Source organism: Larus michahellis, chromosome 5, assembly GCF_964199755.1.
Source record: "Larus michahellis chromosome 5, bLarMic1.1, whole genome shotgun sequence".
Lineage (NCBI taxonomy): Eukaryota > Metazoa > Chordata > Aves > Charadriiformes > Laridae > Larus > Larus michahellis.
The window spans coordinates 32,932,443-32,946,437 of record NC_133900.1 but is presented as its reverse complement, the minus strand read 5'-3'; the positions used below and the strand labels follow the sequence as shown (position 1 = coordinate 32,946,437).

At 43.4% G+C, this 13,995-nt stretch overlaps 1 protein-coding gene and 1 long non-coding RNA gene across 2 annotated transcripts in view; one reads left to right on the top strand and one right to left on the bottom strand.

Annotated features, from left to right (window-relative positions):
- Window positions 1–1,443: 1,443 nt before the first annotated feature.
- Window positions 1,444–10,650, bottom strand: LOC141743806 (uncharacterized). The gene is made up of 4 exons (XR_012587203.1): window positions 10,506–10,650; window positions 10,328–10,426; window positions 2,890–3,108; window positions 1,444–2,220 (listed from the first exon to the last, which is right to left on the bottom strand). It is a non-coding gene; the product is annotated as an uncharacterized LOC141743806 (long non-coding RNA).
- Window positions 10,651–10,748: 98 nt separating this feature from the next.
- METAP1 (methionyl aminopeptidase 1) overlaps window positions 10,749–13,995 on the top strand; it is a 29,114-nt gene continuing 25,867 nt past the window's right edge. The window contains exon 1 of the mRNA XM_074589490.1: window positions 10,749–10,927. Within this exon, the coding sequence (XP_074445591.1) occupies window positions 10,814–10,927 (114 nt within the window). The 5' untranslated portion in view covers window positions 10,749–10,813. The remainder of the gene's footprint in view (window positions 10,928–13,995) is intronic.

Genomic DNA, 13,995 nt, shown 5'->3' with positions numbered 1-13,995 from the left:
GGGCGGGTGCAAAAAACCCAGGTTCGAACCCGGTTGGCCGCCTGGCGGTCACGTGAGCCCGGCGGCCGTTGGGGAGAGCGGGGGAGGGGGGAGGCGAAGCGCCGGCCTTGGGGCGCCGGGCGCCGCGCGGTGGCTGCCGGGAGGTGTAGGCGCCGGGCGCGGGGGGGGTGAGGAAAGGGCGGGGCCCCCTAGCGGCCGCGGCGGGTGCAACGCCCTCCGGGGTGCCGGGTAGGACGTGTATACACACACACGCACACACACGCGCACACACATATATATATGTATAGATATGGCCTCGTGTTCCCCCGAGCAGCAGGCGCCGGGGCCCGTTCCGTCCGTCCGTGCAGGAGGAGGCGGTTTCTGCTCCCTGGGGAAAACCTGCCGGTGCCTGAGCACCCACTGAAACCATCATTCACCCCACACCGCGAGCACAGAGGTTCATCAAGATCGTGCGCTTCATTTGTTTCATTTAACTTGCTATTTTGCCGATTCCATATTTAATTGACTCGGTAGTCTCACCCGCCGGTGATCCAGACTCGCCAGGCAAAAGGGAAAAAAAAGGCAGCGAATGGAGAAACGAGCTGCTTCTCAATGCCGGCGGCCAGGAAGGGTTCCAGCCGAGGAAGGATTAGGCAGGTTTATATTAAGTATGATGGAGCTTTCAGCGTTACCAGCAAATTGCCAAGCCCTGGACGCCTGGTCCAAGCACCCACAGCAGGGACTTGGTCCGTGCGCGGCAGATCCCCCTCAGCTCACGTCCCCCGATCTCCTCCTAGCCGGGGGAGCAGAAGGTGGCAATACTCATCCGAACCCCTTCCCCGCACGGAAACACACCACAGCCGGGCCGGCACAGGTGTATGGCACTACCAGCTGGAGGCTTCGGCTGTTGGCAAGCAGAGCACAGAACTTCACAACTGTCAGGTACCTCTCTCTGTCTGTCACAAAACAGTAATTCCATGTCAAGAATTGTACCTGTCTCTAAGGGTACGTCTGCCCCGGGGCTGCAGGGGCACCGTGTGGCTTCAGGACAGCCCCAGACTCTGCCAGCTCCCACCCTCCTGAGCCATGGGACGCTGCTGTCCTAAGCCCCTCCGGCAGCTGAAGGCACCCTGAGGCTCACCTGGGCCCTCCGTCAAATCTCTACCGCTTGGTGGACCATGGAACACCTTGGGTTTTATCTGCTGCCATGCCTGCGTGCGAACTGCCACGCGGACCTGTCGTCTTCCCTTGGTTGGGATGTGTCGGCAAGCAGAGAGGCAGGATTACATCCAGCATTTGTGGGTCAGCAACGACTCTAAAGCTACTTTACTGAAAAGCTGTTTCTGGGAGAGCAATCACGTCTGTTCCTACTCGCCCAGAAGACAGTACCTCAAAATGCAGAATCCTGAGAGGTGGAGCCCTCTCAAAGAGACGAAAAGGCAAAGATAGAAGGGCTGTTATTTTAAAACCAAGAGGCTTTAATGCTTGACACTGCTGATGTCTTGCTCTACCGTTTTAGCTGTCTCAGTTTCTTTCCACCGCCACTTAGAATTATATTTCTGACCAGTTAGAATTATATTTCTGACCATAATAACTACAGGCGTTGCAGCAGTTAAATTTTCCCCAGACCTTGGCCCTCAATGGGACAAATTAGAAGTTCTGAGAAATTTATTCCAGCCGCTATGGAAGAAAACTATCGCTTTGCTGCGTGCAAATAGCAGGGTGAAGCCCTGCAGAAATCAAGGGCAAAACGAGACCTACCACAGCTGAATTTTTTGATGGTTCCACAGGAGATCGGAAGGCTGTAAAGGATATCTGGATTGCCACAGCACTCCTAATTTACAAAAAGGGTCTAAAAATTAAATGGAGCTGTTTTAAAAAGTAAGATCTTCAAGCAGCATAGTGGAGCCCGTATTTCAGACTGCTATTCGTCAGCAAAAATGATGCCTGATTGGACAAACAGGAGAAAATACATCAGGATGAGAGGGATAACAGTAGGTTTGAGCTCCAAGTTGGCTCCATGAGAAAAGGCTGCAGCAGTGCAGAACTCCTGTGAGCCTCCAGAGAGAGGCATTTCATTTTCCTTCTGAAATGTTCCTGTCACAGAATGTCTGGTAGGGGATCTGCAGGCATCCATTCTGCTTTACCCGCGAAGGCATTCGTTAGCGAGTAGGGTGTTTTCAGGCTTTGAGACCAGGTTCATCCCTGCACATTCATGCAGAATCCCTTCTTCAGGGTGACCTAGAAATAGAGGCACAGCATGAGGAACGTAGGGTTTGTAATTATAGTGGTTAAAATGCTTTCAATTCCCCCTAGAAATCTACCCTTTAAAGCTCTCTCCCTTGAAATCACTTTCCAGAGTTAGGACCCAAAGGAAGTAAGAAGTTACATTCCTGATAACAGAGGAAGTTAAGGGAGGTGACAGAGGACTGAGATGCACTTTATTCAGCACTATGTTTTAAGGGAACCGGCTATCTAAGGAAGGTGTTGGAAAGAGGTGACAGAAACAGCCATTTAGGGGAGAAACTTGTGATTGGAGATAAATATTCCAGATGCTTCAGACAGGTGTGCATTCCCTTATCTGCCCCAAGCAGATGAGTTACCCCTTGGAAATGCAACTAAGACTACATAAGCCACTTTTCTCCACATGTGGGTCGACTCTTCAGGGAATTCGGTAAGGCAGAATTTCCCTCTACCAGTCATGTTGACTCTTACAAGTAGATCATATTTATCCAGGTCTCCACTGGTTCTATTGCCCACCATAGTTCCCAGTGATTTGCACGGGAGAGAGAGCAGACTTCCCGTCAGGCACCCCATCTTCCAAGGAACTCTGTAAAAACTGCCATCCCATTTGCCACCCAGCACACACCAGGTATCGGTACACTTTAAAAACTGTAGTTACACACACACCTGTTAGCAATTTCCATCTGGTCCTAGTGGCTTCTTACTGTTCATTTTATCAGTTTCATCCATTCTCTCTTCAACATCCCTTCCATTTCCAGGATATCCACTGATTCAAATAGTTTATGACCTTCTCTGCAACGGCCTTCTTTTCTTTGAGTACTCCTGTTAATACCATGGTTATCATTTAGTCCACCAGACTTCTGGAAGGCATCCCGTTCCTAAGGACTGAAGAAAGATTTACTATTAGCTTTGATTCCTTTTGGGGGGGACACAATCTAACTGTTTTCTTACATTTAATCTGCAGGAATATGTGGGGGTTTTCTATTTTTTTTATTTCAGTATTACTTCATCTTTTTTTAGAGAAAGCTTCTTGTTTCTAATAGCCTCCTTTAGCCTGTTTTTACCTGTGCTGTCTCCCTTTTGCCCATTTTCAAGTCTTCATTAATACTCCAAGCGTGACCTTACGTTTCTAAAATGTGCGTCTTAAAATAGCTTCCTTGTTGCCTCTGAAAATTTAATTTAGCTGCACTTTTAAAGTTACTTTTTAACAAACTCTCTTATTTTTACATAGCTCCTCTTTTTGAAACTTGAGGACAAATTGGGTGAATTTTTTGGCTGCTGTAACGATACGGCATCAAAGTATGTTAAGACGGTTGTCACAGAATGGCTCTTCCGATATGAGATTTCAAACCAGATCCTGAATGCTACTCAGAGTGAAGTCAAAAGCTGTCTATCTTCTTGTGGGCTTTCTAACAAGCTGTTCCATGGAAGAGACACTGAAAATGTCAGTCTCTCTGTTACACCTAGGTGTAACGTTTGTACGATCTACATATAAGCAACAAAATCTCCCGTTCCTGCTGTATTTTCTGCCCTTGCTGATCAACTTGATCCTCCTTGGCATTTCACTATTAGTAAACCAGACCCAGTATCGGGTTGGTTAATTATGGAATAAGTCAGTAATTATTTGTACTCCTCTAAAATCTCCCTCTTTAGGCTTGACACGTTAACCTATGCACATATGATTTGATTTCTAATAACTTTGTTAACTGGATTTGATTTAAATAGCAGCTTTTCCAAAACCAAAATGGTTTTAAGGGGAGATGAACTTCCTGTCACTCTGAAATCTGGCCAACACAGACTAAAACGTCGCCTGGCTCGATAACTCTTACAGGGGCTGTGGTACTGTGAGACTGTTACTGGAAGAATGTTTATAGAGGTGCAAGTAAATCCACATCCACAGCTACACTGTGCCAGCAGAAAAAGTACTGGGAAGGGCTTACGGTACTCAGGCAAAGGGCTTTGCTTCAAGACTTCAGGATTTTTATAGGACTCCAGACAGCAGATGGATATGTGAATGTTTTAATAAAAAGTATCCATTACTGGCAGTATCAGTACACAATCCTGAAGAGAGGCCATAGTTTCCAAGCCACCAGGGTGGTGCAGGGTATCGTATTTATTGTCTCTTTACTACTAGGAGATAGAATAAAGCTGCCTTCTGCTACATTTGTTTGTAGATCACTGAATGGCCATTGGCTGTAATGAAAATGTATTGGAACAGTAAATTTCCTGCTGTATTTTTTCTGCCGTGGAATTCATTTTAGTGTTATGATTTGATTTTTATTTAAGAGAGGCAGAGAGTTCAATAAAGTAATGTTTTATCTGCCACCTGACAACGCTAAAGGAAAACACAACAAATATATATTTTTTAATATATTTAATAATATTGTTTTATAAAATAAATAGTGAAAAAGTTTTCAAAATAAAAAAACTGGGACATATCTTCCCAGTGATAAAACAGAAATTAAGACAGACAATATTTTTCCTTATGCTGCATAATCCTAAACCATGTTATGATGGCAAAGTAAGAACAAAATCTATTAAATTTGTATGTTCAGAAAATACGTCAATACATGCAGAAGCATTACTGTTTGTCCACTGACATACTCTTCATTTTATCTATTTTATAAAATTTGGTTCCTAGCAATTCTTTACAGACTGTTTAATGTGAATACACTAATTAATAAACCTTCCTATTTATTTGCCTAATATGTCACCAGATGGATCTGATATTCCATTTTACTTGTTTGGCAACCACGCACGTTCTTTGACTGCCTGTTTTAATCCTGCCTTTAAGTCTCTTAACATAAATAAAGATAATCCATCCAGAATCCTCTTCCTCTCTGATCATTTTATCTTCAGCTTCTTCTGTGTTTAACCTTATATTTTTATTCTCAATGAACCAAGAGTACAGACCTACATTTTAGAGCTTTAGATGTCATTTTACTGAGAAGAACTGCGGATGAGCGTTAACCACCAAATGATACTGAATGTCACATTGCATTTGGCTGTATTCTCATTTTTCTTATGCATTACAGGGATAACAGCATGAAGTCCTCTATAAGACAGGTATGCTTACTAACAGTTTTTAATAAGACAGACGAATATATTAAATCTGAGTTCTGAACGTGGCCTACCTTATTACCTCACAAATAGGAAGTAAGCATCTGTTGTGATTTGGTACATGTTCTTCTTTGATTTGTTGAGCTACAAGGGCACAAAGCCTCTAAAGATGACATCAGAAGTTATCCAACAACTTATAATAGCAATGAGAGGATTATGAGCTACACTGATCTTTTCTTTGAATCACCGACACACATAAGCAACATCCTCATAAGTGATGTGCCCGCCTTGCAAGTGACATCATCTCCAAACTAACTAAAAGGAAAATCAAGACAGAAGGCAAAGAAGTATCATAGATACATCCACAAAATCATACCCTTTGAAGTTACAGTGGAAAAAGAGAAGGGTCTGAAGTAAAGAAACGTTGAATATCCCTTCTTCAGTAATCCTCGCACACTTTAGAGCTCTATCAGTTTTCAGTGTGAATCTAGTAGCTGTTACGAACATCTGTCTCATTCTTCAAAGTGCGGCAGCAAAGTCAGAGGTGTGCAAGGACAAGCTCTAATTGATCTGCACACTTGTATCTCACTGATTTGAGTGGAAATGGAGCAGATTACTCACATCGGCAATAGAACACTTTTAGTATCATTGTGTTTTATGTGATTAAAACTCCAGCCATCTTAGTTTGATTTTGAAACCTGAAAATAAGAAGAATTTTTAATGTCTCATAGTATTGTCCATGATATCTAAAGCGGAAACAAAGCACTGTTAGTATTTTACTACGATTAAGTGTATTTTTTTTATGGCCTTGACTTTGATGACAAAAACTGGGTGAAATCCCTGTTGATACCAGTAACATTCCCACGGAATTCGCTGGGCCAGAACTCCACTCTATGACTTTTATTGTGTTTCCATAGTACAGAATAAAAATTTTTATCACCTCATGACACATTCATGGATTCTTTCAAATATTACAAGCAGTGGAGTTTCGCTCTTTAAAGCTTGCAACTTATTGGTTAAATAGGAATGCTTTTTATAAAATACCATTTTGTTTAAAAAGATGCAGCTTGTTTTCCTTTGTTCTTGTCCCATGATAAACTACCAGCTTCCTATGCATATATTGGAAAATGCTAAGATTCTTGGATACGGGAAGAGTGTTCTTGAATTCAGAGAGAATCGTTCTTAAACCACACAGAAGTTTTGATCCACTATATTAACACGTATGCTGCAAGGGGCAGCATGGCTTGAACAGTCGAAACAAAAGAAAACAATGTGCAGGATCTTCCTTTCCACCACAACTAGAGAAAGCATCTTGGAATTAGCTTTGAGTAAGCCTGCTCCAGTCTGAACTGTGGCTGCAGTGGGCCCTTCAGTAACTTAGTTCGTATCTCCACCAATGGAAGGAATAAGAGTGATGCAGGGGCTTACAATATACTGCAAGCTCTTTTGACTTTGAGAATTAGAGAGACTTTGAAATCCCACACAATTTTTCTTTAAAGAGGAAAAATGAAGACAGGTATTTCTTTGATGCAACTCTGTTCATTTATGAAGGATGTTTATAAAGTCCTTTTTTTTTTTTTTCACTGGCCATAGTAAGACTATTGTGCTTCGACTATAGGTTTGTCTTTTCTTCTGTGTACTGTTTCCCACAAGGGCTCTCTTTCACTCTTGTTTTTTAAGATCATGCTACATGTATTTTGTGGCCATCTTTGAGACATTTTCTTTGTGTGCATTTGTGATGGTTTTGCATTTTCTCTTTTTCACATCCATGTGCAAACTTACATAACTGTTGCATTTGGTACGAGAATCTCAGTAAGTGCCTCTACCATCTGGCCAAGCCATAATAGTGCACATTTGCATTTGGTCTAGCTCCTGGGTGGTATTTTTGCATTGTTTCAGCCATCGCTAAACAAAGAGGCATTTAATTGTGTCTTCAATGAGCCTGAACAGAAGACAGCTACTACACCCAAGAGCTTCACTGGGAAAGTGTGATTGCCCAGCCCCCATTACTGCAACATACAGAAGCAAAGCGAGGAGGGGGAACATGAGCTAAGGCACTCTCTTAATTAAGTAATGTCAAATTCAGTGGCCGTTTTCTTCCCAACTAGCAGCTGTCTTAGCTACCAGCTGTTCTAGCTTTTTTGCAGCAGCTATCTGACCCATGAGACATTGCTGACCTCTCCTCCTGCCCTTGTTTGCTAACCTCACGCACTCCCAACCTCGCATCACTTTGGAGAAGTTGGGAGGACAGCAGGAACACAGCACTGACATAAATCAAGGACCATGAATGGGCTATAAAATTTCTGACTCACGCGCCTCTGTGTGCGTTTGTCTGTGACACAGAGGGACAGGCAGCTAGAAAGTGACATGAAAAACCTGACAGAGAAAAAAGAGCTCCACTCAGGGAAGGTCATCGCAAAGGTCAGTGAACTTCCTTGGTGAGAATGAGTGTGCCACCAGATAATGGGAAATGGCAGTGGATGGACCTCCAGGAGGCGCAAATCAGTTCACTTATCAAATCAGAAAATCAAGGCCAAATTGGAAAACAAAGCATTGAAATACCACAGAATCGACATAATTTTTACTATGGGGATGATAATACAGGGCTGTTTAAAACTAAAAACCACCACAACAACAATAAAAAAAAATCTTAGGTCAAAACTTTCGGAGTTAGTTACTCTAGGTGGATCAGCAAATGCAGTCCGTGTTCTTTCCAAACACTGAGGAGGACAAATAAGCAAGTTTGTTAATTCCTCAATTAAGGGGTTCACTGTTCTTTAAATTACATATATTTTTAAATTGTTTTATTAATATATGCATCCTTGGCTTCTCCAAGGAAGCAAGGAAACTGCATGCTTTTATTTTCCATTGCAGAAATGCAGTAAATAAATGAAACTGAGTAACAGAAGGAACCCTGTGTACTAGTTCGAGGTCCTCTTTTTTTCTAACGTGCATCATTATCAGCCACTACAAAAGGAGTACGAACATATATCAGCGTTGTCCCGGTAAGGATACTGAAAGATACAAATAGGAATAAATTGTAAAGTTATCCTCAGACATGAAATTAAATGTGAATTTAATACTCACAAAATTTAGTAAAGTATCCTAAATTATTAATGATTATTGATGAAATCGCATCACGAAGCAGATGATGATGTTTGAGCAGAAGAACCAGTATGCTTCAGGTTTTTTATACCATGTCAGTGACACCAAGCACTCGTAAACCCCGCTTAAGCAGGTAAATGATGTCTACAACTCCTTAGGGTTCTTTAAATGGCACAAAGTGGCAACTAAAGTGTGTGGAGGTACCTGTCCTTCGATTTGTTGGTTACTTGGAAAAGGAGCGTTGATTTTTCATGGGCTGTACACAATACAATATCTGCTAGCAACATGGATCATTTAAAAGTGATTCTGCCTGTTCAGGAACATTTTGCTTTAGGGTTAAAGCAAGCCTTTAATAATGACTTGGATTTGGAATATGTAAAATCACAGTCTGTGAATGTCTCCTTTAAAGATATTTCATGATGTTGGTTAGCAATTGGTTGCCTGTCTTCAGAATCTGGACCTACATGCTGTCACAGCATGAGCTGCACGCATCAATAAGTAGCTACTTTCACGCAAAGAAAATAATAGTTGTAATCTTTGTATTTTACAACCATCGTAGAAACATTTCCTAATTCACTCTTACGGTATTCTCTTTCTATGAACAATAGGCGGAGACAAGTATTATCAACACTAGAAAAATGAAGGTGAGAACTGTCAGAAAGACAGCTGTCCACCTGCAATTACACTTCAGTAACAGCATGGCATCAAATTCCTTTGGTTGTTTGACCATGCTAGTGCAAGTGTTTATCACACAACAATACAAGATCGGATACTTTGTTATCTGTCGCCTTGGTCCTGTAATTAGCTGGGCTACTTAGCCACTTTTTACCAATTACATTGTCATAAGACAGCAAGTATGTTTATATGAATACACTTATTCTGACAAAAGAATAGGATGTATGCTTTTCTGCTCTGGAGTTAATAAGTGGAAACTTTCGCTTAAACTCTAAGCATAGGAGATATATATTTTTTTTATTAAAGATGCGGTCAGAAGACCACAGGGAATAACAGTTGCAGAAAATGCTGAGATCATAGTTTGGTTTTTGAATCACACTTTCTGAGGATTTACCTGGATGCCAGGAAATGAGGAGAATGTTTTGCATTCTAAGATCAGAGTAAGGATTGGTGTAGTTTAAGTCAACGATATTGAAGTAGGAAAACAGAATCCGATCCTGCCACATTTTGACTGAAATGATAGGCCGTGCCTGCCAGCTAGTGGGAAGACAACAGAGATTTAAACAAGGAGTGGAATCCCAGCACTAAGGCTGGATCTAGCAAATATGTGATCTGAAGTCTTTTGCAGCTATTCTCCTACTCAATAGGCATCTCTCCATGTTCTTTTTAAAAGCAACTTCATCTTGATTTATGAACCAGTAAAAAGTGTCTTGCATTGGTATTAAGTTAGAGATGTTTCAGTACTATCAATAGCTTTGACAGAGAACATAAGCACAATTAGCTTTATAGGCACAGGTAGCATTTTTTTTGAGATCAATCCATGTAAATGGGAGAAATACAGTGTATGTATTATGTATGTGTGCCCCATCCCTGGAAGTGTTCAAGGCCAGGCTGGATGGGGCTTTGAGCAGCCTGGTCTAGTGGGAGGTGTCCCTGCCCATGGCAGGGGGGTGGAAGTAGATGATCTCTATGATCCCTCCCAACCTAAATCATTTTATGATTCTATGATTAGTCACAGCTAATTTTATGACAGATCACTGGTACGCAATCTTTCTTTTTCCAGGAAGAAAACCGGCATCCTTCCCGTGATGATGCCACCGCGACCCTGCAGCCTGTTTTCCTAATTTTAGTTACGGCCTTACTGAATATCGGATTTGTGATTTAGTGGGTTTGGTTTTGTTTTCTTTTTTTTTTTTTTCCCCCTTCCAAACAAGAGCTAAAAATAGACAGAACGGATTAATTTAAAGTATACGCGCAGACTTACAGAACAGCGCGCTCCATAACAAGGACGATGCGCTTGCGAACTGCGGGATACGAGCCCCACTGAGGTGAAACCACGAGAAGGCAACGAACTTCCTTCTTCCTGGCAGATGGAAGCGCACGTATTTCAGCCCGAATTTCAAGGAGATGGGACCAAGCGGGAGTCTGGCTTCTCCTCTTACCTCAGCCATCCTCTCACCTCCAGCCCCCAGCTCTCCCCCCCGCCCCCTCCCGCGCCGTCCGGGGGCGTTACGGTTCCTGAAGGGGCACCGGCGGCTCCAACCGGCGCTTTCCCGCCTGGCCCCGCGCCTGTGAGGAGGGAAGGGCGGGCGGGGAGAGGCGAGGAGGGGAGGAGCGGCGCCGAGCGGCCCCCACAGGGCCGCTCGGCGCCGCTCCTCCCCTCCTCGCCTCTCCCCGCCCGCCTCAGCCGGCGGCACCTCCGGGCGGCGGCTCCTCCCTCGCCGCGCCGCGCCTGTGGCAGCCCGGCAGCATGGCGGCGGTGGAGACTCGCGTTTGCGAGACGGCCGGTTGCAGCAGCGAGGCCAAGCTGCAGTGTCCGACCTGCCTCAAGCTGGGCATCCAGGGTTCCTACTTCTGCTCTCAGGTGAGGTTTCCTCCCCCCACCCCCGCCTCTCCCTTTCCCCTCACGGCGCTGCCGGCACCGCCGTGCCGGGCTCCGGGCGGGCGGGAGGAACCGGCTCCCCTTCACCTACCCCGGGCCTGGCCTTTCGTGCCTGGGTTTAGCTCCCGGAGGGAGCCCTTCTGCCCCTCACGGCTAGGGATAATTTGGGATTTCATTTTATTTCCAGCCGTGGAGGTCGTGAGAGGGTGCGCGGTTTTTGCTTCAGACTGAAGGTTTGGGTGGTCAAGACCCTCCCCCCCCCCCCCCTCCCCTAAAAATAAGGGCTTAGTGGGACAAAATGAGACAGTGCTCATCAAATTCCACCCTGTGCTTTTCTGTGTCTGCATCGGCTCCGGCTCTGGAGTTGCCTGGCTTCGATAAACGCCGGGAGACTTGTTGCTCTGAAAACAGATTTTTCTGTTTCCTTGAACTAAATAAAAGCTTTTTGGGGAAATGATTTGGTCCTCTACTTCATTATTATTATATTTTTTAAAAAACGTCTTTGGATATTCTATGGACCATTCAATTCCATTCCATTCTTTGGGCCGTTCTGTGATATTTTAAGGGTACCAAACAGGGAGACTGAGCTTAGGCCGGTTGTCATACAGCCCTCAACTCCTGTTAAACGTACTCTGTAGGCCTCAGCTGTCCTCGCTTACTACCACAGTAGCAATATAGTTTGGTTCTTAATTTAGATTTAAAAGGACTGTTTGATGGCTGTTGAGGGGGGTTTTTTGTTTGGCTTTTTTTTTTTTAATAACTTGAAAATGCACAGTAAAATCCATAGCCTCATGCTTTGGACTTTTTGTATATGTAATTTCTGTCAATGTCAGTGAGGAAGTACATGTTTAATTCAGGGATTAATGGTGAGCTTCATTGTCAGAATTATAATTCAGGGTAAAAACCATTGAAGTTTTGTAAACTTAACAAAATCATTCAATCACATCAGCTAGATTACCTTACTAATTGGACAATTTTTCTACTGAGTCAGGATGTAAACCGATAGTTATGGTTTGCATAAGACTAGGGGAAAACTTCCCACGTGCACGTAGCACACCCACTGCATGGTTCTGGTAATTTCCCCTGAAGTCTCTGGTGCCAGATGCTGGGAGTCAATGCTAAATTACATCTACTGCAACTCAAAATTGTTCTGATGATGCTGTATCTCTAGTTTCCATGTGGTGCCTATAGCTGGTTTGTAGGATTTGCTCTGCATTTTACTACCCATTTTGATGTGTCTGATGTAGAACTCATTGTAAATACGTCTTCAGCATATAAAAAATTTGTTGGTGATAACAAAACTGTTTGTTAACAGACCAAACAAGCCTGTGTGAGAAGTCCTAGTAAGATCTTCACTCCCCTTTGTCCTATCCCCAACTCAGCTAATTTTATATAGGGTGCAGACATTCTTCTTATTTATATATTAGCTTTCATTCTTTTGAAATGTCTGATACTGTTGTAAGGTAAAAGGTGAAGTACCTGAAACAATAATTAGCTTGTTAAAATAGGCTGCTGGATAACCGACTATGTGCTTGTAAAGCTGTCCTGCCTAGAAAATAAAATACTGAACTGGGAATCCCAGTTGTCTTATTCTGAGTGACCTTGAGTGTGTTGTTCCTCCTCACTGTCCTAATCAGTAAAGTAGGTAAGCACAGTTATTCCCCCTGTGAAAGGTGCTTTAAAGGTTTTGGGGCAACACATGTTACAGAAGGGAGAAGAAAAATAACAGCAGCCTGTTTTCAAGATGTGCAAAAAGTGTCATGTACTGAGAGAAGAGTCGTCCTGTTCAGCCTGCAGCGAGGACCTTCAGCCCCACTTAGCACCTTCTGTGGGGCCCAGCATGGGGATGCCCCGAGGTTCCAGTTCTCCCCATCATCATGTGTGTGATGGGCGATGAGAGACTCACTGCAGTGCTCAGCTGGTGTCTTGCAGGCACCATCAGGAGAGTAGGTGAGGTGCTGCTGACAACCTGGCTGTCTGGTCAAATAAGCACGACAGGCGAAGGAGTCTTAAAAGCCAGGAAATTTTCTCAGAACTTCCAGCAAGTTTCATCTGACAGTACATATCTGGTTAGCATTTGTGAAACTTTTCTGAAGTTCTCTCTTTGGTGGTTTTCTTTCCATTGTTGTGTTACATGCATAAATAACTGTTAGATAAGCTAGTGAGTGGACCTAGGATGTTACTCCACCTCACAGCACAGGCTGCGTTATAGCTGGTATGGTCCTATTGCCTCCCTCCGAGGATGCACGTTTCTATTCCTTCCATCAAGTTTGGTGAGCCACTTCTAGGGGTTTTTTTGGGTTTTCTTTTAATGGAGGAAAAGCAGTTGCATTAATTTTTTTTTTTTGCTGGTTTAGCTCTCCAGAGCTGTGCGCTGCAGGATCACAAAGAACTAGTGCTTGAGGAGCATGCTGCTGAAGAGCAGTTCCCCGCTGTGGCCCAGTTTAGCATAGCCATAAAGTCGACGTGTCCTTATTGAATGCAGTGGTGTTAGCTACGGGTATGCAGGTCTTTAACTCTGGGCGGAGGGCAGGATGGGAGTGACAAGCTACCTGGCATCTGTCTCTTTGAGGTGTGAGAGCATCTGTATGGACGTGCACGCTAGGTTAATTTGCTTGGAAGCCCAAGATGACTTGTTCATACAGCCAAAACTCCAATCGGAGCTAAAACCAAATTTGTAGGAGTTTTTCTCCAATGCTAAGAATAAATGATAGAAAAGTGGGAACTACTGTAGAAAGATAACCAGTATAGAGCGATGGTTTTGGATTATAAATAGTAACATGTAAGTTGTTAAGAAAAACTAATGCAGGCAGTATAGGTCTGAGAATCTCAGTGTAATGAGATTGAATAAACATTTTTCTTCACTGCATGTAGAGAACTGAAGTGAACTTTTCAAGTAGATTGTATCAAGACAGTGATTTCCCCAGTGGATTTATCATTTGTGTTTCTCCTTTACTTGAGAAAGGGCATTATTCTGGTCATTTGTTTTATTCCCCTTTCTGCATCAAAGAGTAAGGCTCAACAACATGCCCTGAAAATGCTTACTGTGA